General features: G+C 39.1%; 2 protein-coding genes across 5 annotated transcripts in view; one reads left to right on the top strand and one right to left on the bottom strand.

Moving 5' to 3' along the window:
* TMEM87A (transmembrane protein 87A) overlaps positions 1 to 23,258 on the bottom strand; it is a 53,515-nt gene extending 30,257 nt beyond the window's left edge. For both annotated transcript variants that reach the window (XM_066343773.1, XM_066343774.1), the window contains exons 1-7: positions 23,070 to 23,258; positions 21,639 to 21,699; positions 17,313 to 17,398; positions 13,677 to 13,790; positions 11,340 to 11,390; positions 11,208 to 11,252; positions 439 to 547 (exon numbers count right to left, since the gene is read on the bottom strand). In XM_066343773.1, coding sequence (XP_066199870.1) covers positions 439 to 547; positions 11,208 to 11,252; positions 11,340 to 11,390; positions 13,677 to 13,790; positions 17,313 to 17,398; positions 21,639 to 21,699; positions 23,070 to 23,225 — 622 coding nt within the window. In that variant the 5' untranslated portion in view covers positions 23,226 to 23,258. The remainder of the gene's footprint in view (positions 1 to 438; positions 548 to 11,207; positions 11,253 to 11,339; positions 11,391 to 13,676; positions 13,791 to 17,312; positions 17,399 to 21,638; positions 21,700 to 23,069) is intronic.
* The window catches only part of GANC (glucosidase alpha, neutral C), an 84,147-nt gene continuing 80,206 nt past the window's right edge, over positions 23,185 to 27,125 (top strand). Inside the window, exons 1-3 of one of the 3 annotated variants that reach the window (XM_066343766.1) lie at positions 23,185 to 23,259; positions 24,148 to 24,287; positions 26,449 to 26,511. In XM_066343766.1, coding sequence (XP_066199863.1) covers positions 24,259 to 24,287; positions 26,449 to 26,511 — 92 coding nt within the window. In that variant the 5' untranslated portion in view covers positions 23,185 to 23,259; positions 24,148 to 24,258. The other 2 variants (XM_066343765.1, XM_066343767.1) reach the window with 2 other exon arrangements.

Below are 27,125 nucleotides of genomic sequence, written 5' to 3'. Positions count from 1 at the left end.
CAGGTGTACAACACAGTAATACTGTGATTTTGTATCTCAACTATAATTGAAAAAATTTTTTTTTAATTCAGATGTTAAAAAATTACCAAAGTCCATTAATTTTAAAATTAAGTTTTAAATTGCCAGGTTTTAACTTGGTAACCTAGTTTTGACAAGTCTATTTCAGAATACCAAGAGCATGATACTAATTAAGAATTTTAAAAGCTAGAGGCTCAAATGAAGGAAAATGAAATCTAGTATCTATCACAAATAATAAGAAAGCATATGTGTCTAAGACTACGTATCTGGTACATCTTGGGTACAGAAAAATGTTAATTTCCTCAATTTTTCTACTTTAGAACAAACATTCTTAATTATTCCCTCCCTTAAAACATCTACACCATGCATGACACAACTAGATAATAAAACAAATGGTAAGCAAAAACACAATGTACTTACTGGTAAAAAGTGGATTTTCTTTTGCCGATTCCTTTGAGGATAAAATGCCAATATGTACAATAAAAATGTATGGTGCATCTTGCCAAGTTTTCAACGGATCATGCATTGCCTAGAGAGAAAAATGGCATTAAAACTTCGAGTCTTAAGAACTAAGAGCAAAATAATACAGCATGAAAATTTTGTGTCAGATTGTACTCAGAAACATGGTTAAGTCCTCATGTTCATTCATTAATTACAACAGTAGATTCAGCACAACAAACAAGCCTACTGTTTGTTTTATAAATAATACAAAAGGTTAGATGATAAATTTCTGAAAGGCCAAACATCTTTTATCTTGTTATACACAAAAATCACATGTTTTACTTATCAATTTTTCTACAAGGAAAGCCTCAACTGAAATCACTAAATTAAATCTCTGTGTAAGCCATGCTAGGATACTAGGTTGTATTTCAAAACATAAATATCCCAAACAAACAAAGATTTTTTAAAAAATCACCTAAAAAAATAATACCCATTGACAACATTAGTGAATTATAAACAGCATTTCCTGAATCTAATTCCCTTTGCTTATGCCCTTTCCAAGACTACCAGAATCTCTGATAAGGTCTCACATTTATATCATCCTTAATCTTGGCTAGACTACATGGAAAGCAACAGTCATGACCCGCAAAGTTGAGGAAGTAGAGTTAACAGACTCCATGTTTAGAGAACTGGTTAGTTAGAAGAATCTGAAGAATCTGTCACAAGGTCTGTTAGTTTGTGCAGAGCCTTAGGAAAAAGTCTTCAAAGGATTTGTTGCCATTCCTTCTAGAGGGACTATGAACCTTTAAAATGCAAGACTAAAGACTTGAGGATAAGAGATCAACATAGAAAACGACTGGCTGCTCTTTCCTATGTGAAAGGAGGTATTGCTACTTAGACTTGCAATTTATTACCTTCTTGTCTTGAAACTTCTATCCAGAGACCACTGGGTAAGCTTCACTGATCTATGAAACTCCTCAGAGTGGATAACAGATTTTGTGCATTCAAGCATTTTCCTGTGGAGCCACAGCTTTGCTCAAACGCTCAAGCTATCCTACAACCCAAATAAAGGCTAGACAAGAGTTCAGAAATAACAGTCCATGACACAAATCCAAAGTATCAAACAAAGCAGATTAAATAATTTTTCAACTATATATTTACTAGGTTATCTTAGTAACTTAAGAACACAAATGCCATGATGAATCATATACATTTACCTCTGTCCGATGACAAAATTCAGAAGCAGTTTGTGAGAAAACTTTATAGCTTCAAAGTTATATCTCTTCCTAATTACTCATAATTTTTTTTCTTTTCTTTTTTTTTTACAGAGACAAAGAGAGTCAGAGAGAGGGATAGACAGACAGGAATGGAGAGAGATGAGAAGCATCAATTATCAGTTTTTCATTGCGCCACCTTAGTTGTTCATTGATTGCTTTCTCATATGTGCCTTGACCGCAGGCCTTCAGCAGACTGAGTAACCCCTTGCTGAAGCCAGCGACCTTGGGTCCAAGCTGGTGAGCTTTGCTCAAACCAGATGAGCCCACGCTCAAGCTGGCGACCTCATGGTCTCAAACCTGGGTCCTCCGCATCCCAGTCCCATGCTCTATCCACTGCACCACCGCCTGGTCAGGCTCCTAATTACCCATAATTAATTGAACCTTTACTGAACTTTCTTGCTCAATAAAGCTTTGATGTAATAAGCTGTTCTGCTAATTTTATATTTCTTAAAACTAACTCTTACAAATTTCAAAAGGGACCGAAAAATTCTTATATGCCAAAATTTATATTTAATTCTAGAATTATATTTTGACACTGTAAAAATAACATTCATATGCCAGACACTGTATTAAACTTGTAATTTTATTATATTCTTTAATCCTCACAATAACCCTAACAAATAGGTACTATTATTAGTTCTTTCGACAGGTGTCCTTCAATAGGCAAATTGATACATCAACTGTGGTACAACCAGACTCTGGAATATTATTCAGCACTAAAGAGAAATGAACTATCAAGCCACAAGGCATGGAGAACCTTAAATGCATATTACTAAGTGAAAGAAGCCAATCTGAACATGGAGAACCTTAAATGCATATTATTAAGTGAAATAAGCCAATCTGAAAAGCTGTATATTATGATTCCAACTATTAACATTCTGAAAAATGCCAAAACTTTGGAGACAGTAAAAAAGTCAGTAATTACCAGGGGCTTAGGAAGAGGGAGGGATGAATAGGTGGGGCATAGGGAATTTTCAGGGCAATGAAACTATTCTGTATAATAATATAATGGTGTATACCTGTCATTATACATTTGTTAAAACCAAAACAATGTACAACACAAAGAACTAACCCTAATTTAAACCATGGACTTTGATTGATAAAGATGTGTCAGTGTTGGTTCATCAACTGTAATAAATGCTCCACACTGGTGTAGGATGTTGACGTTGGGGGAAGTCTGAGTGCAGTTGTGGAGGGGGTATGTGCAAACTCTCTGCTTTTTGCTCAATTTTTCTGAACCTAAAACTGCTCTAAAAAATAACCTTTTAATTGAAAAAATATTATAATAGTAAATACATTACTGCTTAAATCAAACCAGAATACTGAGTTAAGCAAATATTAAATCTTTTCTCAACTGAAGCAACAAGGAGAGGTCCTTTCCTCCAAAAACATGTTTTGTTTTGTTTTTTGTTTTATTTATTTATTTATATTTTACAGAGACAGAGAGTGAGTCAGAGAGAGGGATAGACAGGGACAGACAGGAACGGAGATGAGAAGCATCAATCATTTGTTTTTCATTGCGCGTTGCAACACCTTAGTTGTTCATTGATTGCTTTCTCATATGTGCCTTGACCACAGGCCTTCAGCAGACCGAGTAACCCCTTGCTGGAGCCAGCGACCTTGGGCTCAAGCTGGTGGGCTTCTGCTCAAACCAGATGAGCCCGTGCTCAAGCTGGCAACCTCGGGGTCTTGAACCTGGGTCCTCTGCATCCCAGTCCGATGCTCTATCCACTGCGCCACTGCCTGGTCAGGCTAAAAACATGTTTTATCAGAGCTTTTCTGAAAAGGGAAGAGGTAATAAATTTGTTGTATGCTTTTGAATTATAAAGTACTCCCTCAGGCCCAATTTTTAGGAAGAATAATCAAAGACAGATAATTCTTTCACTTCTATTATAATCTAAATCAGGCGTCCCCAAACTACAGCCCGCGGCCACATGCGGCCCCCTGAGGCCATTTATCCACCCCGCTGCACTTCCGGAAGGGGCACCTCTTTCAATGGTGGTCAGTGAGAGGAGCACTGTATGTGGCGGCCCTCCAACGGTCTGAGGGACAGTGAACTGGACCCCTGTGTAAAAAGTTTGGGGATCCCTGAAATAGTTTTAGATATTGCTTGTAATATTCAACAAGGTCATCTTTTTTTTATTTTTTATTCATTTTTAGAGAAGAGAGAGAGAGGGAGAGAGAGAGACAGAAAGAGAGAGAGAAGGGGGGGAGGAGCTGGAAGCATCAACTCTCATATGTGCCTTGACCAGGCAAGCCCAGGGTTTCGAACCGGTGACCTCAGCATTTCTAGGTCAACACTTTATCCACTGCGCCACCACAGGTCAGGCTGTGTCATCTTTAAGCCATCTTTCATCACCAGGAATAGGGCTCAAGCTCTGAGTAGAACTTAAAAGTATGTTATACACCGAAGACCAACGAATAAGACGCAATTCACATAGCTAATATGAATAAAAATGTTCAGTTTTAATCCTTTTTTAAAAGTACAATTTACAACAATTTAACCTGACAAACCGCATAAAATGCTTTAAATAAGAATAGCCATTTTTTGTCAGGAAAGAGGGAAACTCCATCTTATTTTCTTTTGACCATAAATTGCTACAACATTTTCCCAGAGCACTATGACAAAACATTAAAGAACTTAAAATCATATATATACTTGGACCCAACAATTCTACCTCCAGGAATTTAAGCAAAAGAAAATATAAATGTGCACAAAGCTATAACTAGACATTATCAATGTGACCTCACCCATAACAGTTGAAATCTGGAAACAACCGAATGCACATCAACTAGGTGTTAATTATAAAAATCACAGTAAAATTAAATAGCACACAGCCAAAAAGGTGAAGTAGTGCTGCTCAATGTACTAACTTGTGAAGTAGAAAGAAAATTACAGAGCAGTATATAAAATATATAATCTCATTTTGATTAATATGCATGTGTTCAGTGTAATAACATTAAACTTCTAAAAAATAAAATTACAAAGGACTTTTACTTTTAAATTATAGAAGCAAAATGTTCACCAACATGGAATTGTTTTGAAACCAGAAAACACAGATCTAAAAACAAATATATCTACAAAAATATTAAATGTAGTGCTGTTATAATTACAAGATAATGAAACATAAATGTCCGATAATAGAAAATCTATAAACAAACTGCAATGTATTCATACAATAAAATATTATGCAGGCATTTGAATAATGATGCCACAAATATTTACTGAACTGGACAGATGTCCACATTATATTGCTAAGCTAAAAGTTACAATATAATACATGTTGTAAGATTCTCATTTTTTGCCCTGGTTGAATAACTTGGTTGGTTAGAGCATCATCCAGAAGCACAGAGGTTGCCAGTTCAATCCCCAGTGAGGGCACTTACAGAAACAGATCTATATTCCTGTCTGTCTGTCTCTCTCTGTCTCTCTCTCTCTCCCTCCTTCTCTTGCTATAATCAATAAGTAAAAAAAAAAATTAAAAAAGAAAAGACTCCCATTTTAGTGGCCTGACCAAACGGGCACAGTGGATAGAGCGCTGGACTGGGACATGGAGGACCCAGGTTCAAAACCCCGAGGCTGGCCCTGGCCGGTTGGCTCAGCGGTAGAGCGTCGGCCTAGCGTGCGGAGGACCCGGGTTCGATTCCCGGCCAGGGCACATAGGAGAAGCGCCCATTTGCTTCTCCACCCCTCCGCCGCGCTTTCCTCTCTGTCTCTCTCTTCCCCTCCTGCAGCCGAGGCTCCATTGGAGCAAAGATGGCCTGGGCGCTGGGCATGGCTCTGTGGCCTCTGCCTCAGGCGCTAGAGTGGCTCTGGTCGCAATATGGCAACGCCCAGGATGGGCAGATCACCCCCCCCTGGGGGGCAGAGCACCGCCCCTGGTGGGCGTGCTGGGTGGATCCCGGTCGGGCGCATGCGGGAGTCTGTCTGACTGTCTCTCCCTGTTTCCAGCTTCAGAAAAATGAAAAAAAAAAAAAAAAAAAAAAAAAAAAACCCAAGGCTGCCAGCTTGAGCACGGGCTTATCTGGATTGAGCGCGGGTTCACCAGCTTGAGTATAGGGTTACTGGCTTGAGCAAGGAGTCACTTGCTCTGCTGCAGTCCCCTAGTCAAGGCACAGATCAAAAAGTAATCAATGAACAACTAAGATACTACCAATGAAAAATTGATGCCTCTCATCTCTCTCCCTTCCTGTCTGCCTATCCCTATCTGTCCCTCTCTCTGACTTCCTCTCTCTGTGTGTCAAAAAAAAAAAAAAAAGCTTGATCAGGCAGTGGCGTAGTTGGACTGGGATGCAGAAGGACCCAGGTTCGAGAACCCACGGTCGCCAGCTTGAGCGCAGGCTCATCTGGCTTGAGTAAAAAGCTCGCCAGCTTGAACCAAGGTCGCTGGCTTGAGCAAGGGGTCACTCGGTCTGCTGAAGGCCCGTGGTCAAGGTACATATGAGAAAACAATCAATGAACAACTAAGTTGTCACAACGAAAAACTGATGATTGATGCTTCTCATCTCTCTCCATTCTTGTCTGTCCCTAGCTATCCCTATCCCTCTCTCTGACTCTCTCTCTGTCTCTGTAAAAATAAATAAAAATAAAATGTAAAAAAATAAAATTCCCATATTTAAGTAAATTAAATATAAATATGCACAAAGACAAAAGACTAGAAGTATGTTTATTGTCTCAGTGTGTGTGGTAGTATTAGATTTTTCATTTATGTTCATTTTCTAAATTTTTATAGTAAATATATATATTAGCATATATACATAGTATATATATATATATATATATATATATATGCAGATATATACAGTCTACCGGAAAGCTCTGTCCGTTTTTGGAATAAAACAAAATACAAATTTTTCTTACCGTCAATAAACTTTATTAAATAATATAATTGCCATTATTATTAATGATTTCTTGCCAGCATGAGGACAGTTTGTATATCCCATTTTTGAAAAATGTTTTATCTTTTGATGCGAAAAATTGAACCAGTGCTTGTTTGATATATCTTCATTTTTGAATTTTTTGCCCTTCAAAAAATTTTGTAAGGACAAAAACAAGCGATTGTCGGAGGGTGCTAAGTCCAGGGAATATGGTGGATGCAACAGAATTTCCCAGCCTAGTTCTGAAATATATATATATATTTTTGTATTTTTCTGAAGCTGGAAATGGGGAGAGACAGTCAGACAGACTCCCGCATGCACCCGACCGGGATCCACCTGGCACGCCCACCAGGGGCGACGCTCTGCCCACCAGGGGGCGATGCTCTGCCCCTCCGGGGCGTAGCTCTGCCACAACCAGAGCCACTCTAGCGCCTGGGGCAGAGGCCAAGGAGCCATCCCCAGCGCCCGGGCCATCTTTGCTCCAATGGAGCCTTGGCTGTGTGAGGGGAAGAGAGAGACAGAGAGGAAGGGGGGGGGGTGGAGAAGGAAATGGGCGCTTCTCCTGTGTGCCCTGGCCGGGAATCAAACCCAGGTCCCCTGCGCGCCAGGCCGACGCTCTACCGCTGAGCCAACCGGCCAGGGCCGAGTTCTGCAATTTTTTGACGAGTCCCCAAAGCAGCATGTGGCCTGGCATTATCATGATGCAGTATGATGTTCTTCCTATTGAACATCGCTGGCCTCTTTTCTTTGACTGCTGTCTTTAAATTATCCAGTTGCTGACATTACTTCTCCGAATTGAGCTTTTCTTTTGGTTTTAAAAGCTCATAATGTATTGATCCTCGAATGCCCCATCATATACACAACATTCTTTTATTCAGAGTCAAATTTGGTTTAGAGGTGGAAGGACTAGGTTTTCCGGGTTCACAATACGCCCTTTTCCTTATGATGTTTTCGTAGGTAATCCACTTTTCAACCCCAGTTATCATCCGGTTCAAGAAGGGCTTGATTTTGTTCTGAGCAAGCAGAGATGTGCATATGACGACTCGATCATCCAAATTCTTCTGACTTAATTCATGTGGCACCCAGCTTGAATATTTCCACACCAATCCTACCTTCCAAATATGGTCTGAAATGGTTTGCTGAGCTGAATTAAGCCTTTCTGCGATCTCTGATGTTGTCAGAAAAGGATCTTGCTCCAACATGGTCTTAACAACATCGTCATCAATCAAAGATGGTCGCCCAGAACGTGGCTTATCAGAAAGGTCGAAATCACCTGTTTCGAATTTTTCGAACCATCTTCTGCATGTCCTATCAGAAACTGTACCTTCACCAAACACTTTCAATAAATTTCTACATGGTTCTGTAGCATTTCTTCCTTGTTGAAATTCGTAAAAATTACAGTGGCGTAAATGAACTTTATCAGTAGCCATGGGTACACTATTGTTTCACACATAAGACTAACGTGAATCAACTTTGTTTTAGTTAATTTGCTACGTCAGTATGTATACATTAAGTGATAAAAATAGAGAGGCACACATGCGCCAAATAAACATGTGCTTACGTGTCGAAACTTGTGATAGAAACAGACAGAACTTTCCGGTAGACCTGATATATACATAATATATATGTTAGCAATAAGAAAAAACTCAATGGATATTCACTGTTTAAAAAAAAAAAAGTTATGAAGTCTGCCGTGCCTAACTTATTTTTAGGATAAAATTCTGTAGACTATAATCAAGGCAACAAGGGTGGAGAGATTTTCAGGAATGACAAAATAAAATATACTCTGGAAATACACTCATCCATAAAAGCAACAAGAATATGGGCAAAAACTATCAAAATCAATTTTTTTGGAAGTTTGGAAATGAATTAAAACTTTTAACAATCCTAGAACTGTTTCCTCAAGAACAGCTGAAGAGAAATCTCAGTAAGAAAACCAGCTGAATCTGAGCAGAAAAAGCAAGCTCGTGGTGTTTTTGTTCACTATAATCCCATTGCTCCTGTGTTCCAAGCTTCTTGAAACCAAAGTACTCACAACTATAACAGCTGTGAAAAACAGAAGTTTGGCAACCACTGGAAAAAACAAGTTTGGAAGTCCTCCAAAGCCCCACTGTCAGAGCTATCTGGAAAAGCTCCATTCCTAGGGTTCAGTTTACATGACCTGACTCAGAGCTCATTCAGTGGGAAGAACACTGTGCTCATGATACTCTCAAAAACACGCACAGCAACTGCTAAAGATCACAGTGGCCCCAGTCAGTGCTACTAGGTGGGGCCATCAAGAGGCTGACTAAACACTTAAAAAGGAAAAATTAGAAAAAAAAGATGTCCACAAGGGTTTTTGAAAAGCTCCAAGATATTCCTGGAAATCTAGAAGGTGACGAGTACATGCAGGGGTATGCATGTATGTGTGAGACTGCACATATAACCGAGAAAGACCTGAAGAGCCCGATTGTTCACTTCTGGCTGATCTTAAGGCTCTGCACAAGAAGTAAGTAAAAGTTCAGACTGCTTTACATTGTGACAGAAGCCAGACGTAGGTCACAAATTGTATGATTCCATCTGTATGAGATGAACAGAACAGGCAAGTCCTCAGAGACAGAAATGGTGGCTGACTAGGGCTCAGGGAAGGATGGAATGAGGAGTGACTACTAATGGCTATGCCACTACTTTTTTGGGGTGATGAAGATGTTCTGAAATTAGATAATGACTGGTGGTTGCACAACTTGTAAATATACTAAAAATCACAGATTCGAATGTTTTACAAGAGTAAATTTTGAGATATCTATATTATGTCATAATAAAGTTATAAAATTAAAAGTTTTAAGCAGTTTCGTTATCCATGACCCACAAAGTACAGCTATCATCTTTCCTCTATATTTTTAACTAGCAAAATTTTGAGGAATTAGTTATTGTGAATTAGAAAGTAAATTAGAAAGTGAATTATAGGCCCTGGCCGGTTGGCTCAGCAGTAGAGCGTCAGCCTGGCATGTAGAAGTCCCAGGTTCGATTCCCAGTCAGGGCACACAGGTGAAGCACCCATCTGCTTCTCCACCCTTCCCCCTCTCCATTCTATCTATCTCTCTCTTCCCCTCATGCAGCCAGGGCTCAACTGGAGAGGAGTTGGACCGGGCACTGAGGATGCCTCCATGGCCTCCGCCTCAGGCACTAAAATGGCTCCAGTTGCAAAGGAGCAACGGCCTAGATGGGCAAAGCATTGCCCCCTAGTGGGCTCGCTAGGTAAATTCCGCTCTGGTGCATGTGGGAGTCTGTCTCTCAGCCTCCCTGCTTCTCACTTCAGCAAAATACCAAAAAAAAAAAAAAAAAAAGTGAATTATAAAAATTTAAAGGCATATTTAGTCTTCAACCTACTTCAATTTTCCTTTTTTTTTTTTTTTTTTTGTATTTTTCTGAAGCCGAAACGGGGAGAGACAGTCAGATAGACTCCCGCATGCGCCTGACCGGGATCCACCCAGCACGCCCACCAGGGGCGTCGCTCTGCCCACCAGTGGTGACGCTCTGCCCACCAGGGGGCGATGCTCTGCCCCTCCGGGGCATCGCTCTGCCGTGACCAGAGCCACTCTAGCGCCTGGGGCAGAGGCCAAGGAGCCATCCCCAGCGCCCGGGCCATCTTTGCTCCAATGGAGCCTTGGCTGCAGGAGGGGAAGAGAGAGACAGAGAGGAAGGAGGGAGGGGGTGGAGAAGCAAATGGGCACTTCTCCTATGTGCCCTGGCCAGGAATCGAACCCGGGTCCCCCGCACGCCAGGCCAATGCTCTACCGCTGAGCCAACCGGCCAGGGCTACTTCAATTTTCTAAAATCTCTTTCAGTTATATTCCATCACAAGATAATTTTAGATGGAATTTAAGGTTGTTTCTCATAAGTTTCTTCCTACTTACAAGTAATAGTTGTGAAAAATAACATAACTGGAGCCACTTCAAAATGAAGTTGGAGCTGTCACTGCAGAGGAACTGCTTTGCACATCTTACTCCACAAGTCTTTAGAATGGGCCAAAGCAACACTATATTCTAAACAACTATTTGCAAAGCTAACAGAAAAGCAGACAACCAGACTGAAAAATAAAAAGACATTCTTTAGAGCAAAAGAAAATATTAGCTTATTTACTTACAGAAATTCATTCCTTGACTTACTATCATCAATAGATATTCCTCCCTTCAATTCACATAATTTTTCCCCTTCCCTTTCTCTCAAATGCCCCTTGCCTTTACCTCCTAATCAGAACACTATTTGAGTTTCTGCCGGAATCAGTGATTCCCAGAATTGCAATTCTTTCTGATCTCAAAGAAGTGTTTTTGCACCTCACCTTGGCATTTTTAGGTGAACATATTTATGGGGTAATAATTACAAAAACAATACAGAATGATTGTAGCAAATATGGAAAATACAAAAAACACAAAGAAGAAAATAAAACTCACATACATAGTTATTCAGTAACAACCATTATTAACATTTTGGTGTATAGCTTCCACTCTTAAGTTTCTTTTTAAATGTCAGTATACCTAAATAATTCAAAATTAACAAACATAAGAACACTGAAATATGTGTTCAATGACCCAAATTCCCTTCCACACTTACAATTTTATCTCCAGTAAAGGTAAGATTTGTTCCATTCTCCTTAGCCTTTAAATATTAAAAAAAGAAAAGAAAAAAAATTAATTCAAAATTTTTACTTTACTCTTAGAAATATTTAACAAGGAAAACAATTACCTCCTGTTTTTCTCCTAAAAGAGGCAATCGCACAAAATCCCCAGGAAAGCTCTATGAATGAAATATAATACTAAAATTAAAGATGTATAATAAAATTGTAGTTCAAAATCCACAAAAATGATTAAAGCACACTATAAGAGTAAATATAATATGGCATTGATAGACAAAAAGATTTTCAATTAACCACAAAAAACTGAATAAAACCCTGCTGGGAACTAAAATACTACCAAAGCCAACTGGCCCCTCAATTCTATAGGAATTATAAGAATAACAAAACCTTAAATCAGTGGTCCCCAACCTTTTTTGGGCCACGGACCAGTTTAATGTCAGAAAATATTTTCACGGACTGGCCTTTAGGGTGGGACGGATAAATGTATCATGTGACTGAGACAAGCATCAAGAGTTAGTCTTAGATGGATGTAACAGAGGGAATCTGGTCATTTTTTAAAAAATAAAACATTGTTCAGACTTAAATATAAATAAAACGGAAATAATGTAAGTTATTTATTCTTTCTCTGCGGACCGGTACCAAATGGCCCACGGACCGATTCCGGTCCGTGGCCTGGAGGTTGGGGACCACTGCCTTAGATAAAAGATATACACTTAGGATACAGGGATCCTAGTTCTTATCATTCTACAGATAAGGAAAATATGGCTCAAAGATATAAAGCTTTATGTAGAAATTGGATTTGAACCTAAGATTCCTAACTCTTGGGCTCACTGCTCCTTCTACCATACCCACTTCATGGCTATAAAAAACCTACTCTAATTATAACAATTACCTTTCTTACCAGTTATTAGCAGATGAGGCATTCTCCTTCCTGAGTAATTAGACCACATTTTTCAACTCATTAGACTGGAAGAGAGGAAACCTTACTAATAGGGGTATATGCCAAGACCCTAGAAAGATTACAGTATATCTAAAAGTAGGAAATTTGGGGCAACAGTAAAAAATAGGAAGCTTTCCCAATCAAATCCGGAAAGGCCAACTGAATCTCCTATCCTGGGGGATAAATTTGGAGAACCAACAGAAAATTCTCTCTCAACATCACATTGTTCCTACCATTTTCTTATTCTACCATTTAAAAGATATTTTCTTTTTCCTCCAAGTCCATAAAATCTAAGCTATGATAAAAATTCAATCTTTATAGTACAATTATCAATTATTTCATTTATTACTAACTATTCAATTAAATCCTTATCAATAAACTACTTCTAGTAACTAGACAGAAAACCTAGCTTTCCGTGAACTTTTTGCCTCTTCAAGGCAATTTGCTAAACATTCAGAAGCAATGTTTAAATGCAGTAAACACAAACCAATGGCTATAGTTAAAATAACTTTTTTTTTTTTTTTATTCATTATAGAGAGGAGAGAGAAGGGGAGAGAGACAGAGAGGGAGAGAGAGAGGAGAGAGAGAAGGGGGGAGGAACTGGAAGCATCAACTCCCATATGTGCCTTGACCAGGCAAGCCCAGGGTTTCGAACTGGCGACCTCAGCATTTCCAGGTCGACGCTTTATCCACTGCACCACCACAGGTCAGGCACAATAACTATTTTTAACACCTGCAAATATATTCTTTTTTAAAAAAATTTGTGTCAAATCCTATTTCTAGGAAAAGGGAATTTTCAAAAACCCACTTATATCTGTGAAATTCAACCCTCTGATTGCAGGTCTACAGCAGTAATATCTAAAAACACTGCTTTCTCTGGGGACATACATCAATTAGATGAGATAACAATAGAATTAAAAATTGGGGGTTTCAAATGCTCATCAATGGATTAATAAACACAATATGGTACATATGTATAAGAAAATATTATTCAGCCTTTAAAAGGAATAAAATTCTGATACATACTATATGGATGAACTTTGAAAACACTTTCCTAAGCACAAGAAGCCAAAATGTTGTATGATTCTACTTCTATGAGATATTTAGAATAGTCAAATTCAGAGACAGAAAGTAGAATAGTTGTTACCAGGAACGTGTATGAGGGTGTTACTGTTTAATGGTTATGAAGTGTTAGTTCTGGAGGTGGCTAGCGGTGACAGTTGCAAAACAATGTGAATGTACTTAATGACACTGAATGACACACTTAAAAAGATTACAATGCTAAATTTTATATTATGTATATTTACCACAATAAAAAGAAATCAGGGGGTTGCGTTTTACCACCAAAAAAAGTACATCCTCTTCTATGATAAGAAAATATGTAAGTGGCTGGCTATGCATCTATCAAAACATGTTTCTAACTTATTTCTGTCAGAAGAACTGGGGAGTAGTAGACAATAGAAATCACCATTTCTCCTATTTCCCTCCAACTACTACCAAACATTACCCGTATCTTAAAAAGTTCACTGCAGTTCTGGAACAATTTTGACGATGTTTGATATTTCCCAGATAAGCCCTTTTTTTCTCTAAGGTTTTCCAAATATGTCTCCACATCTCCTGCCTAGAAAAATAGAGAAAATACAAAGTATTTAACTTACTTTTCATCCGTAAGATATTTACAACATACAGATCACCTATAATACAAATAGAGTTTGAGATTTACTATTTTAAAATTTAGGAGCACTAAAGACTATATAATAATACCCAAGACTAACAATGTTAGACTCTGAAGTCTAGTCTATAGTTCACAAAGGGTAGATCCTGTAAAAACTCTAGTAAGACTGGGAAACTGTCAGACTCTAGAGTTTTGTCACAAGAAAATATACTCATAAGAGTTATTTGACTAAATTGATACCACCAACTAAAAGATATATTTGTGCTCATCAGCTAAGATAGAGCACCAAATCGTAGCCATTCACAGCCCACTGCTGATAACGTGAAAAAACTCATTTTTGTGGCTACATCGATCAGTTCTGTGTGTTTTTCCTTGATACCTACATGCCTAATCTTGCCCTCTTTTTTATAAGGTCCAGTATCACATCTCCATCTGTTTGTCATTTCCATAATTTTGTCCTGTGACAATTCGAAATAATTTTTACATTCTTAACTTGTACTACCTATGAAGCTCTTGACCAGTTTATTACAAGTTTCAAATATATGAAGTTTGAAGTTTTTAACTGTAAATTCAATTAGTAATTGATTAGGAGAAAAAGATCACTGAACAATATTTCAAACCATATTCTGACGATATCATCATTTCTCTCTAAATTCTTAAGTACTTTTAGTACTCCTCCTATCAATCCTACCCAATGTGTATAACAAATGCAAAAAACAATTACCAACACCACAAAAAGATTATTCAAACCCTAATATAAGGCAAAAATTCAAAATGCTTAAGGCTGAAAAATCGACTGAATGGGAGACATTTTTAAAAGACCAATCAGATTACCTTTGAAAGAAGCCTCAAGAAAAGTAGGGGAAATGTAATTAAAAAAATTTTTTAAGTGAGAAAAGGGGAGATAGTGAGACAGACTCCCACATGCGCCCTAATCGGGATCCACCCAGCAACCCCCATCTGGGGATAATACTCAAATCAACCGAGCTATCCTCAGTGCCCAGGGCTAACGCTCAAACCAATCCGAGCCACTGGCTGCGAAAGGGGAAGAGAGAGAGAAGGGGGAGAGGGAGGAGGAGAGAAACAGATGGTCGCTTCTCATGTGTGCACTGACTGGGAATCAAACCCAGGGATGTCCACATGCCCCGCCAGCACTCTATCAACTGAGCTGACCAGCCAAGGCCTTTAAAATTTTTAAAAAACAAAGAATGCAAACAGGAGGGTGGAAACAGAATAAAAAAGGCCTGAAAAAATCCATTTGGAGCTGTAAATCTTCAATGCTCAATTACAGTGTATGACAATTCTGAAAGTGTGGTCCATGGACCGTTTCATTCATGAGGTCTAAGAGGTCAAAACTATTTTCTTCTCCCTCTCTTCTTCTTCTTCATCTTCAGCATCATCATACATCTGTCTTGTATTGATAGTGCAAAAGTAATAATGGGTATAACTGCTGCCCTTTACCACGAACCAAGGCAGTGGCATTTAATTATAGTCACTGTACTCTTCAGTAACAAACTTACAGTTCAAAAAAATACCAGCTTTATGTAAGAATGTCCTTGAGGAAGCGGTAAAATGTGTTAGTTATTAAATCTGAACCTTTGAGTACATAACGTTTTTTTAACATTCTATTAGAAAAAACGGGAAGTATGCAAAATATTATAAATAACTATGTCAAGATAAAGCACTTTGCAACTGTTTTGACTTATAAGCTAAACTGTCTACTTTTTTTGTTTACTTGAAAGAATAACTGACAAACTAGTTATTTAGACATGGTTATTTGGGAGATATTTTCTAGAAAGTGGGCAAAAGGAAGCTGTCACTTCAATGAAGACAACTGATAGTATTCACTGCCGATGATAAAACTTGAACTTTAAAGCAAAAATTGGAATTTTGGAAAACTTTTTATCTGTCTCTCTATGAACTTAACAGTTTCCAGTACTTAAAGAGGTTCTGATGAGACTGAGGGCGATACTGACAAATATAATTTTGAGTTAGTATTTGGAAAATTTATATACTAACCAACTAATATTTTCTAAATGACCAATGAATGCCATTACAAAATCAAACATGGGTAAGAGGCCATTCAAAGTACAAACACACCAATTTATCTTACTCTAACAGAATAAAAAAAGAAAAGTTCACTTCTGGTTTCAGATTCCACATTACAGCTAACCTTTAAGAAACTCCACTTGTTACTCTTTGGTACAGAATCAAAGAATATCCACAATTATCTGAAAACATTTTAAAAATACCATTCCCCTTTCCAGCTACATATCTGTGTGAAGCCATATTTTGTGCATATACTTCAACCAAAGTAACTTATTGCAACAAACTAAATAAAGGATACAAGATTCCCACTGCTGTCCACTATAACAAAAATTACAAAGAGATTTGAAAAACTACAAAACACCACTCTTCTGTTTTAATAGTTACTTCTCATTAAGAACTTTTTATATTAATATGCAGAGAAGCCTGACTGGTGGTGGCATAGTGGATAGAGTGTTGACCTGGCACGCTGAGGTCCTAGGTTTAAAACCTCGAGGTGGCCAGCTTGCACTGGCTCATTCAGCTTGAGCACAGGCTCGCCAGCTAAAGCGTGGGGTTACAGGCTTGAGCATGGAATCATCAAAGTGATCCCATGGTCGCTGGCTTGAGCCTAAAGGTTGCTGGCTTGAGCAAGGGTCACTCACTCAGCTCAAGCCCCCGGTCAAGGCATGTACGTAGGAGAATCAATCAATAAACAACTAAAAGTGACTCAACTATGAGTTGATGCTTCTCATCTCTCTTCCTTTCTCTCTCTCTATAAAAAAAAATGCAGTGAGTTGATAATTGCTATTTCAAAATTAATAAATATTTCTCCATTTTCTCAGGGTTTTTTAATGTTTTTTTTGTGACAGAGACAGAGGGAGACAGAGAGAGGGACAGATAGGGACAGAAAGACAGGAAGCAGAGAGATGAGAAGCATCAATTCTTCGTTGTAGCACCTTAGCTGTTCATTGATTGCTTTCTCATATGTGCCTTGACCAGGGAGGGGGGGCTATAGCAGAGCAAGTAACCCCTTGCTCAAGGCAGCAACCTTGGGTCCAAGCTGGTGAGCTGTGCTCAAAACCAGATAAGCCCACGCTCAAGCCAGCAACCTTGGGGTTTCAAACCTGGGTCCTCTGTGTCCCAGTCCGACACTCTATCCACTGTTCCACCGCCTGGTCAGGCTATTTTCTCAGTTTTAATTTCTCATATAGTAACCTACATGAACAAAGGCTTTTTGAGGTCTGTATAATATTTAAAAATGTAAGAGTTCTGAGACTAGAGAATTTAAGAACTGCTGGCAGCTAGGTCAGTAACTTGGGAAGCAGGGATTCTAGTTTCAGTTTTTCTCCTCTACAGTTACATGACACTCCCTCCTCTCTCGAGTTGGGACCTGATGATCTCTAAATCCAAAAAAAAAGTCTGTAATTTTATTTTCCTTACCTTAAAGTTGAAGATTTCATTGTAACAATCAGCACTTTTCAGATACCAGGTTACATTCAAAGATACTGCACAAGGTTCTCCATCAACTATAAAAGAAGAATTTTTGTGAAATACTCAATGATCATGCCTTCTCTGAACAGAAGGTAATGAATATATGCAAAAGGAACTGGATAGCCATCAGAGAAAATTAAGTATTGTTACCCACACACACACAAAAAAGCAGCTATTAACGTTTGAAACTGTATCTATTTTTATGCTTTGAAACCTTGATTTTGCCCTGGCCAGTTGGCTCAGTGGTAGAGCATCAACCCAGTGTGTGGAAGTCCTGGGTTCGATTCCCGGCCAGGGCACATAGGAGAAGCGCCCATCTGCTTCTCCCTGCTTCTCCACCCCTCCTCCTCTCCTTCCTCTCTGTCTCTCTCTTCCCCTCCCTCAGCCAAGTCTCCGTAGGAGCAAAATTGGCCCGGGCGCTGAGGATGGCTCCGTGACCTCCGCCTCAGGCGCTAGGATGGCTCCAGGCACAGCACAGCAAGGCCCCAGATGAGCAGAGCATCGCTCCCTGGTGGGCATGCCAGGTGGATCCCAGTCGGGCATATGCGGGCATCTGTCTGACTGCCTCCCCACTTCTAACTTCGGAAAAATACAGAAACAAAAACACCTTGATTTCAGTTTCTCTGTTGGGAAAAACCTGGAAACAATAAAGCAGTCCTAAGTTAAAACCAATCTTCTATTACCATTCAATTATTTTTTGAGCAGAGCACTTAAAGAAGATGCTACATAGTACTGCCTTAGGCCAAAATGGGAATAGAAGGGAAAAATTTCTAAGTCCCTTAAATAGGTTACATTCTAGCTGGAAAGATAGAGTAACAACATTAGAGATGTCACAAGGCAATATTCAAAATAGTTTGACTAAGGAAAATATTCATGACTTAAACCTTGAAGGATACCAAGATTGGATAGAAACAACTATGGATAAAAAGCAGACCTGTGTGGGGAAGGTAGGAATAGCAAAAGCAAAAATAGAAGAGTATTAGATTTTTTTCAAAACCCATCTTGAGAGCCCTCAAGGAACTTTATGTAATCACAAAAGCCTCATATAACTTATTAAACATAGCCTGAAACACAATATTCTAGTGGACCAAGACATCAGTCTAAAATTTTAGGAGTGTAAATCTGACTATATGACGGATTAGCTGTCTCACCTGGGAAAGTCAGCATTACCTTTTATCTTCTATTCTTGCTATAGATGAGAAAATATACTATACATTCCTACTTTACACAAACATGACAAAAGATAAACATGGAACATCAGGAACCTACTTTTGGTTCCTAACAAAAGAAGCACACCTAAAGTTATAACCTTTCCCTTTTCTTTGTTTTAAACTGTTTTTGCAAAATAATCTTTAAAATGATACTCTTTTACAAGGCTCAATTAAAATACATAAAAATCTGATGTGCTGCCTGACCAAGCGATGGTGCAGTGGATAGAGCATCGGACTGGGACCCAGAGGACCCAGGTTCGAAAACCCGAGGTTGCCAGCTTGAGCGCAGGCTCATCCTGCTTGAGCACAGGCTCACCAGCTTGAGCGAGAGGTCGCTCACTCTGCTGTAGTCCCCTGGTCAAGGCACATATGAGAAAGCAATCACTAAACAACTAAGGAGCTACAATGAAGAACTGGTGCTTCTCATCTCTCTCCCTTCCTATCTGTACCTATCTGTCCTCTCTGACTTTTGTTCTGTCTCTATCAAAAAAAAAAAAAAATCTGATGTGCTGAACAGAATTTATGGGAATGAAAAAAGAATACTGCAATCTTGCTATGAACTATGAACTCAGAAGAACCATACAGACATGGGATTAATTAAATAACGCCAATAAGAAGTTTACCTAAACAAGAGACTTGAGAAGCTTCCCTAAATAAGAGACTTGCAAGGAAACTTGGCTGCAAAAATACTACTATTTATGTTAAAAGACACCAGTTAGAACTTTGAATGAATGGTTTAAGAGATAATGAAAATGTAAATGACAATTCATGTAAAGCTATATAACATATCCATAAAAGTATAAGATCAGAAACATGGTAAATATGAGAAAGCAAGAAGTAAAATGAAAGATAATGGTAAACTTAAAGGAGCTGCAAACCCTCCCCAAAATAAGAAATGTATACACTTCAAAATATGTAACTTGACAAAACACCATTAGATCAAAATACAGGTGAGAAAAAACTGTATATAATAAAAGGAAAGAATAGTATATAGGCTGTCAGACAAAAGACAAAACAATGCTACACCTAAAAGCTACTCACTAGTAAACCAATGTCTCCAAGTAGATTTGATTTAAATCAAATTTAAGTCATTAATCAGGAGATTATATCATCATGGTCAGTATGTTCTTCATAGAAATTCTACCTGCCTCCTTCACCCCCAATAGACTATAAACTCAAGCGAAGGGCCTTTTCTATCACTTCCCTGCTGTCTCAAACAGTGCCTGGCACATAGTAAGTTTTCTATAACTACTTACAAAATGATTAAAAGATGAAATCATCGAACTATGTCATCCAGCTTTGCACTTTCAAGGAGAGAGATATACATAGAAGCAGTCATAGGTAACTTAGATTTTTATCCCTGATCTTGAAATGGAACCATCCATGATCATTTGTTCTCTAAAATAAAACCAGATTCAGAAATAAAAGGAAGCTTTTCTTTAATACACAATGGGATATTTTGGATTCAGAGACAGTGGTTTTTTGACTGAACAGACTGGTTTTGTTCTAAATAATTCCTATTTCCTGATAATGTCTTTGAGTTTCCTCTTGCAAAGATCCAAGTTGTAAAAGACTACTTTTGTAAACAATAGATTTACTGAACATATTCATCCAGAGCCAATGATCTGACAAACCTACGTCATGTGTTCAGTAAATATCTAACAGGCACACAAAAGCAAAATCAGTGTTATCTCTATAATTCAGAACAGGTTAAAACACCATGCTAGCAATCAACCAACACAATTTTCTAACTATACAGCTGACTCTTGAACAACAGGATCTGAACTGCATGGGTCCATTTACACATGGATTTTTAAAAATTTATTTATTGATTTTATGGGTGGGGTAAGCAAGAAGTATCAGCTCATAGTTGCGTCACTTTAGTTGTTCACTGCTTTCTTGTCATATGTGCCTTGACCAGGCAAGCTCACGGTTTTGAACTGGTGATCTCAGCATTCCAGGTCAACACTCTTATCTATCTACTGCGCCACCACAGGTCAGGCCACATGGATTTCTTGATTGACTTACTTATTTACTTATTTTAGAGAGAGAGAGAGGAAGGAGAGAAGAGGAAGGAGAGGAAGAAAGGAAGAGAGAGGAAGGGGGAAAGAGGGAGGGGGAAAGTGAAGCGGGGGGGGGGGGAGAAGGGGGGGCAGGAGGGGAGGAGGAAGGAGATGAGGGAGAGGGAGAGAGGGAGGGAGAGACAGTAAGGGAAAGAAACATTGATTTGTTGTTCTACTTATTTATGCATTCATTGGTTGATTCTTACATATGCCCTGACTGGGGATTGAACCTGTAACCCTGGCCTGATTGGGACCATGCTTTAACCAACTAAGGTACCCAGCCAGGACCTAGATATGAATTTTTTTCAATAAGTATCTGTACTGTTTTCATCAGCAGTTAAAGAGTTCGCAGATGCAGAGAGTCAACTGTACGCATTGATCTAAACCACTTTTATAGGGCAGTAGTTTTCAGCCCCCGGGAGCCGGCCCAGCAGAAATTTTGTGCCAGTTCACGAAAGAGTGAACCATCCATAGGGTTTATAATCTTCACACAATATCAGGGTGATTAACTCTTTCACAACCGCCACGAAATTTCTGGCAGAACGACACCCCTATGCAGACTCATGGTTGGAAAACACTGATATAGGGGACTTGAACATCCTCTGATTTGGGTAAGGGGGTGGGTAAGGAAGGTACTGGAATCAATCTATCCCCCACAGATACTGAAGAACAATTTAGTTTTGGGAGAATCAAAAGTTATACATGGATTTTTTTACTGCATGGGGAATCAGAATCCCTGACCCACTCATTTTTCAAGAAATCAACTGTATATAGTAAACACCAGAAAAGCCAGAGAAGAAAACAGTTTACACAAGTATTCTGAAGATTATTCAGTGAAAGAGACATAGTTATACTACATATGTTTATTCCTAGACAGTGCTGGACTATTAAATTTCAGAAATTACGTTGAGAGTAAGACATCAGTGATAGAAAACAGAATTTAAAAGTTAAAAGATCACTCAAAAGCTCAAACAGAAACTTCATGAAATGCAAAAACTCACATTTCAGGAATATAGTGGTATTTTTGAAGAGGATCTTTCCAAAACTAAAATAATTTTTCCCCTGCAAAGATAAAGGAGAGAAAGATAATTAGTATGATATCACTTTAATTCCCAAGGTATAAAAACTTAAACTTTATAAAATGTTCTAGTTAGTTTTCTTAACAACAAAAAGGCATCAATAGACTCCCTTATAATAAATTTCTACCATATCAAAACTGCAGCATTCTGAAGCTTGATACCAACATGATTTTTCCCCCGCAGGCCATGAGGCAAGGACTCAAGCAGGAAGGCTGCAAAAGTCTCAACTTAAACCTTCATAGGAGGTACATCTTAATCACCTCATCTCTTTTACTCACTCATCACTGGCCACAATAACCAATCATATCTTCAAAAAACTTTTCTATGAGCAGATAGCCAGATTTAACTAATTTTAGTAACAAGAAAATACCTAAAATTGAGAACCTGAAGATCTTCACCAAATGAACAAAAACTTTATGATTGCCATATAAAAGCTCAAGTAGGATTTGGACATTACAACCAGTGAGCACAGCAGAATGAAACACAAAGGTCACTGTGGTTTTAATAGGACTAATGCTTTTCGGCATCTGCTCCCTGCATCTGATCTTTGTCTGCTCACAAGGACTGGAGCTCATAAGTAAAAGTTGAGAAAGGGGGGAGGAGACAGAAAAAGTAAATAAATTTGGTTAATTGTCCAAAAGAAAGACTAGCCTTATTATATCAAATTTTAGAATACTATTTCTTCCAGTTTAACCATTTTAGTATTAGAATACATTAAAATTTTTCTTGATTGATATTTTTTTTTTAAAGAAAAACACTGATTTGTTGTTTTACTTGTCTATGTGCCCTGACAGAGGCTCAGGGCGATGCTCTAACCAACTTAGCTACCCTGCCAGTTCCTAGAATACATTTTTTTTTAATGCTTCCTAATCACACGGCAAGGCTTAGAATAACCATTTCAAAGTTCAAAAGAAATCATACAATTTCGTAAGTAGACCCATACAGCAACAAAAAAGTGCAGAGGGAAAGGAAGACTCCTATTCACATATCCCTCTTATCCAACCCAGGGTCACTGAATTCTGTAAAACTTCAGCTGGAAAAGAAACCACTTTCCACTTATACATCAAGTTTACCTGTCACAAGTAAAGCACTGAAAGTTCTCTGATTTTGCTGAGACACCATTCCGCCTCTCCTCTCCACTCCTGCCTGATTCTCTGACATTCCTGCTAAACTAACCACAGAAGTTCACTGCTTTCCGCTCCAGGGAGGTGAGTTCTTGTTAACCAGCGACAAGGACACTCACGGCGATCCCATCCCTTTGGAAGCAGACTTTCAGGGAACCTTCATGAACCCCTTGGGCCGCCGTAGCCCCACCCCTCCCTCCTACGGGCTCAGTTGCTTCAGAACACTCACCGACGGTATCGGAATGTGCCACCTGGATCGATCGGCAGCAGCGACAGGTACCGGTCCTATACCGAAAAGAGACAATGGGGACGGCTGAGCCCCGAGAAGAAGAAGAATGATAGGCAGAACCTGAAGCCACGAAACCGCCGCCATTTTCACAGCCATGGAGTGTCTACCGAAAGCATCTCACCTTCTTCCGGTTCGTCCCGCCCTCTTCCGGCTTGCTCTTTGGGGTCAGTCATCCGGGTCTCCAAACCTCGCGATGCTTGTTTGTTTTGTGACTCAGCAGCCCCTCCCTCCGTCACTGCTTTGGTGCGAGGAAAAACTGCGCAGGCGTCGTCCTGTCATAACCTGATCACCTTGGCGAGTTAGAATGATTTCTAGAAGTTACACCGCCTCATTCGGCTCTTCTGTCTCCCAGCAGTTAACGGGTTTGGGGACCAGGCAAGCATCCATCTAGCGTTTAGCTTTCTCCTCCTCCTGTTCGCTCCAGCCCCTTATTCCGCCTAAGTCAAAGTCAGATTTCGGGGCCGGAAGTCCGGGAAAGCGTTTGTTTGGGGGTCTAGTAGTGAGTTCTCGGTCTTTGGAGGTAATTAAGCAAAGACTGGAATTTGGCGGTGGTGCAATATAGGCGATTCCAAAACTGGATGGTGTAATACATAATCTCTTTTACCAGCTCCTTCTAGCCTTGAAAAGTATAAAGCTACTGTAGAATTTGGGTGAAGAACACAAAGCTCCAGCAAAGACCTGGCAGCACTTTCTACTCAAAATTAAAAACGAGAAGAAAGTGGGTCAGTTTGCAATATATATAGGGTGACTGTCACTGAGATAAACCAGAAGCTTGTCCAATCAGGCAGGCTGTCTCAATACTTCCTGTTTCTCTTGTTCTTTGAGTTTTCATCCTCACGCCTCCTCTGCTGCAAAGACAGTTTTAGTTCCTAACAAAAGCTGTTTCTCATCAGCCTGTATTTACTAAGAAAAACTTGCCAAATTAAAAAAAATAAAAAGTCCCTGTAGACACTCTTGGGCCTGGAAGTTCCAGGAGGAAAAGTCAAGTTGTCACTGCGTAAGGACTCCTATTTCCTAGAAACTGGACGGGGGTGAAGTGCTGGTGGTAATTTAGCAAGTGGCCTATTGCTAAAAGATCGCCCAGAGACTTGGACTGAGAGCTGGGAGCCTGTGAAGTGACTTGGAAGCCATGGAGGTATCCGGAAATGAGGAAATCAGGTAAAGACCCAGTGATCCTGCAGGGACTGATTCCAGGGCCCACAGAGGCAGGCAATAGTACCTGAAAGTACCTGTAAGCAACATTCTGGCTTTGAAGGTTTTATTGTTTGATTGCTCTTATTATTTATAGCATGCTCTATATTTGTGCACTTAATATTTATCGTTTTTTCTCAGTTCCCCAGGGAACTGATATTAATTGATATTAATAGCTAGACCCTAATAAAATACTTTCAGGATGATTAAAAAAACCAGAAGAGTTTTGTTAGATCAGAACTCTAACACATGAATTTCAAGCATGTTGCTTACCAAGTTCAACTATACCCACCTCTTCCCACATCATTCCAGAGCTTATTCTTCAAAGCTGGAAAGAAGGAGACGGCAAATTTCTTCATCTTTGCACACTTGATTAAAAGAAACAGTAACAAAGACTGAGTCAGTGAAGGATTTGATTACTTCCATGAAAAACTTTTTTTTTTTAAGTGAGAGGAGGGGAGACATTCTTGCATGCACTCTGACCCGGGACAACCCGTCTGGGGCCAAGTTCAAACGAGCTATTTTTAGTGCCTGAGGCTGCAGCTCAGACCAACTGAGCTACCCCAGTGGGGGTGGGGGGGGGCACGCTGAGAATAATTGAGCCACTGGGTGGAAAGGGGTAGAGGAAGAGAGCAGGGGGAGAGGGTGGGGAAGAGAAGCAGATGGTTGCTTCTGTATGCCCTGACTGGGGATTGAACCCAGGATGTCCATACACAGGGCCAACGCTCTATCCACTGAGCCAGCAGGGCCAATAAACCATTTTTTAGTATGGCCAAGAAAGTGTATCTGTTCACGCTTGTTTATATAATATTTTGAAATTGATGTTCAGTTATAGCTTTAATCATGGACAATCTAACTACAGCTGCATTTAACCACACCTCTGCATGAAAGGCAATGTTTTTTTCCCCTTATACCCTGTGGTTGTTTTAATGGGCATATGTTAAATACAATCTTAACTAGCAATATACATACAGCTTGTTCATGTTCTATATACGTTCTAAACCAGAAACAACTTTCCTGGAAACTTGGTATTAAAAAACACTGACACCTAGATTGTCAGCATTGTCTTAAAAAGCTAATGATTTTTCTTCTACACCTATTCCTATTCTTAGCCTAGCACCTTACACATATCTCTGTTGTAGCATTTGTCAGGTTGATTTGTAATTGTTGGTAGGCTCTCACAGAAATCTTGGACACAGTCCTTCGTATCTTCCTTAGAACCCAGCACTCAGTAAGAATATTCTGAAAATACTTTTTTGAATAAATAAATGGATGGGTTGTTTTTGTTTGGTTTGGGTTTTTTGTTTGTTTTTGCTTTTACAAATTTTGTTGTAGTCATAACCTTCACTCATTTTATTTACTTTTAATTGAATTTATTGGGGAGACATTGGCTAATAAAATTATATAGGTTTTAGGTGTACAATTCTATAATATATTAACTGTATGTTGTACTTTCTGTTCACCACACCATGTCAAGTCTCTTTCCATTATTTTTCACTCATTGTTTTAAAAGAATCCTTCTTCATAAGTGATTTTTCTATTGCTTTCAGAGTAAAACTGGAGCTTAATATTTTAATGTTTACCTTGGATGATTTAAAAAAGAATCTTGTTCTGCAGCACATGTTGTTGTGTTATGTAATGGCAATATCATTGGCATTGCAGAGATTTACTTCCCATGTTCATACTATAGATAGAGAAAGTACAAAAATTAGGCCCTGGCTGATTGTCTCAGTGGTAGAGCGTTGGCCTGGTGTGTCTCAGGTTTGATTCCCAGTCAGGAATAGAAGAAGCGACCATCTGCTTCTCCACTTCTCCCCTCCCCTCCACCTTCTCCTCCTACAGCCATGGCTCGATTAGTTCAAGCGCATCAGCCCTGGGCGCTGAGGATGGCTCTGTGGAGCCTCCACCTCAGGTGCTAAAAATAGTTCAGATGTGTGCATGGCCCCAGATGGGCAGTGTATTGGCCCCAGACAGGGTTGCCAGGTGGATCCCAGTAGGGGCATATGCAAGAGTCTGTCTCTCTATTTCCTGTATTCTCACTTGGAAAAGAAGGGAAAAAATGAAAGTACAAAAATTAGATTAGAAAACCCTATGTTAAATAACTTTCTTAAAATGTCTGTTTATTTAGTGTTGAAGATGAAGCTGTAGATAAAGACGTTTTCAAAGACTGCAGCAAGATTGCTTTCTACAGGTAAGAAGAAGAAATATATTACTTAGATGTGAACATTTCTCCTAATATTCTAAAATTGATATTCAATAAATTTTTGAGAGCTGAGAGGCTTTCTAAGGAAAGAGCCATTTAGGAAATTCAATGATTAAGGAATTTATAAGACATTTGCTTTTAACTTTACATACTTACTACTGTAGTATTTAAATTTTTCAGTAAACAGATAGCTTATTTTAGAAGTCAACTGTTTGTCTGACCTGTGGTGGCGCAGTGGATAAAGCATCGACCTGGAAATGCTGAGGTCACCGGTTTGAAACCCTGGGCTTGCCTGGTCAAGGCACATATGGGAGTTGATGCTTCCAGCTCCTCCCCCCTTCTCTCTCTCTGTCTCTCTCTCTCTCTCTCTCTCTCTCTCTCTCTCTGTCTCTCTCTCACCCTCTCTCTCTCCTCTCTAAAAATAAATTTTAAAAAAATTTAATAAAATAACAGAATTATAAAAAAAAAAAAAAGTCATCTGTTTTTAAACTGATGTTAAAATTTTATGTCTTTGGCCTTGGTTGGTGGCTAATCATCAGCCCAGCATGTGGACATCCCAGCTTAGATTCCCAGTCAGTGCACACAGGAGAAGCAACCACCTG

Source organism: Saccopteryx leptura, chromosome 6 (assembly GCF_036850995.1).
Source record: "Saccopteryx leptura isolate mSacLep1 chromosome 6, mSacLep1_pri_phased_curated, whole genome shotgun sequence".
NCBI lineage: Eukaryota > Metazoa > Chordata > Mammalia > Chiroptera > Emballonuridae > Saccopteryx > Saccopteryx leptura.
The sequence above is the reverse complement of the archived record's forward strand: the minus strand, read 5'-3'. Positions and strand labels throughout refer to the sequence as shown.